General features: G+C 36.2%; 1 protein-coding gene across 1 annotated transcript in view; it reads left to right on the forward strand.

Moving 5' to 3' along the window:
• The window catches only part of LOC122925765 (stimulated by retinoic acid gene 6 protein-like), a 33,057-nt gene extending 31,022 nt beyond the window's left edge, over nt 1–2,035 (forward strand). The window contains exon 16 of the mRNA XM_044277114.1: nt 1,996–2,035. Coding sequence (XP_044133049.1) covers nt 1,996–2,035 — 40 coding nt within the window. The remainder of the gene's footprint in view (nt 1–1,995) is intronic.
• The last annotated feature ends 250 nt before the right edge of the window (nt 2,036–2,285 follow it).

The raw sequence follows: 2,285 nt of genomic DNA on the forward strand, positions 1-2,285 counted from the left end.
TATACATTTATATGTAATCTTACTTCTTGACAATTATATAATGATTATTTTCACATGCTAGTGTAATATAATAACAGATTTTAATCTTTCAAAATGAACTGCTGACAGTATAATAATCTTGAAGCCATGTCACCATTTTGTGAGTGATTCTACTCATTGCATCACATGTTGATGTCTTTATTGAGGAAGCTATGCTCCGACATGTCCAGTTTAACAAACGGACACTATATCAGATTCGTGCTAGTTATTTCTTTGCTGAATCATCAATTGTTTCTTTTTTTTTTTCAGACACATTTGATGTTTAAATTTTTTTTAAATAATGGAACTAATATAACTTAAGACAATTTTACTATGCAATATTGTCTTATGAGGTTGAAATTTGGATCACAGTATGGATAGTTGGATACTTTTTTTTATATAAGATACTTTTTTTAAAGTATTAATTTATTTTTTGTTAAAATTTGATTGATACTCTATATATTTATTATACATTTTGAATGTAGATTTGTATTTTGTAATTTAAAGCTTTGTTCAATAATACATTTGAAAGGTAATAGTGTGTTCACACAAAGGTTAATTAATGTGCGTTAAACATAATTTTCTATTATAAATTACGGTCTTTTTTTTAGATAAATGATTTATTGTACAATGTTATTGGCCATTTCAATAAAATATATAATAATGAACTGTTATAATTTTTGGGATCTAAATAGTTTATTTTATTAGGACAACACTGTATATGTAAGCGATGAATACACATGCTAGTTGGGGGTTCAATCTTTTTTTAATACTTTTATAATCGGTCTTCCACAGCCCCATCTGTTACTAAATTTTGTCTGCTGCAATATAATAACTTGACACTCTCTATTACTGCTTAGTTATGCCAAACTTTGTGAAGTAATTAGAATACTACTTTAACTTACCTACTACATGCTGATCTTGGCCTGATACTTCAGAATTCTGTGTAGTCATTATACTCCACCGTTAGCAATGACTGCTTCTATTGTCCTGATCATTGAGAGTTATGTGTAGGCCATATAATCCACTGTTAATATCTACCTACTGCGGATACTGCTGCTGTCTGTTCTGATCATGGCGAGTTAGCATTCAGCCTTTTAAGAATACACATTACCCGCTGCTGCTTGTCCTGCTGAGTTAGGCCTCTTTCACACGACCGTATGCCATTTTAGTGAATAGCGGTCAGTTTTTTCACGGATCCGTTGTTCCGTTTTTGTTTCCGTTGTGCTTCCGTTCCGTATGTGCTGGAAACATATCCGTATGGTTTCCGTATATGATCCTTTTATACGGATCATAGACGGAAGTAAAAAAAACTTGACATCATAATTTGGCCACACCCTTGGTCACTCCCCCTATTTAAACTCGGTCATGTGATCGTTGTGACTCCATTAGCCTTCAGCTTTGTGCAGCATTGAGAGCGGTATTTTGAAATCCAGTGTTTTGGCAACATTGGTTTTTTGAGTACAATTTTCTGTTGCATCATGCTGAGGAGGACTGGTTCTCTGTGCTGGCTGATTTCTCAGGAACAAGGACATCAGCCTACTATGGGAACGTGAAACCGAGACTGAGGCATTGGGTCACCCAATTGTCTCTCAGGCGGCGCAGGAAGGTTAATTTCCACACGCTGTACATGGACCTGCGACAGCATCCAGAGAATGTCATGGGTTTGTCGTATGTCTGTGAACAGTTTTGACTGTTGTTAGCGACTCTGCGCCCTGGCCTCCCCACCAGGACACAAATATGAGGCGCTGCATTTCTCCTGAGGAACGGCTCATCGTTACGTTGATGGTATGTAATATTGGTGTGATTTAACATATACCAGATCTGCCAAATAGAACGTTATATAAATGTTGTGATTTATAGTTTTAATTTGTGGTTGTCTATGTGTCACGTGTTATGATAAAATAAGTATATTCTGTTTAAAAGCTAGTTGTTAGTGGATATGTGTCTTCACCTGTTGTTGTTTCTGTTTTTCAGATTTTTGGCAACGGAAATCATTTTCTTCTCTGCATTTTGAGTTTCTGCTGGGAGTCTCAACTATTTCAGGGATTGTTCGTCAAACATGTGATTGTGATTTGGCAGCGACTCCGGAGCACGGTGATGCCAGAGCCCAAAGCTGAGGATTGGATCAGAATTGCTGAGGGTTTTCATTTCAATGCGCAGTTTCCAAACTGTATTGGGGCACTGGATGGCATGTGGCCCATTTGTGTTGTTCCGGTGTAGGCCAAAATAATATATATATTATGTATGTATTTCTGGGACATGCA

This window comes from Bufo gargarizans, chromosome 2 (genome assembly GCF_014858855.1).
Source record: "Bufo gargarizans isolate SCDJY-AF-19 chromosome 2, ASM1485885v1, whole genome shotgun sequence".
NCBI lineage: Eukaryota > Metazoa > Chordata > Amphibia > Anura > Bufonidae > Bufo > Bufo gargarizans.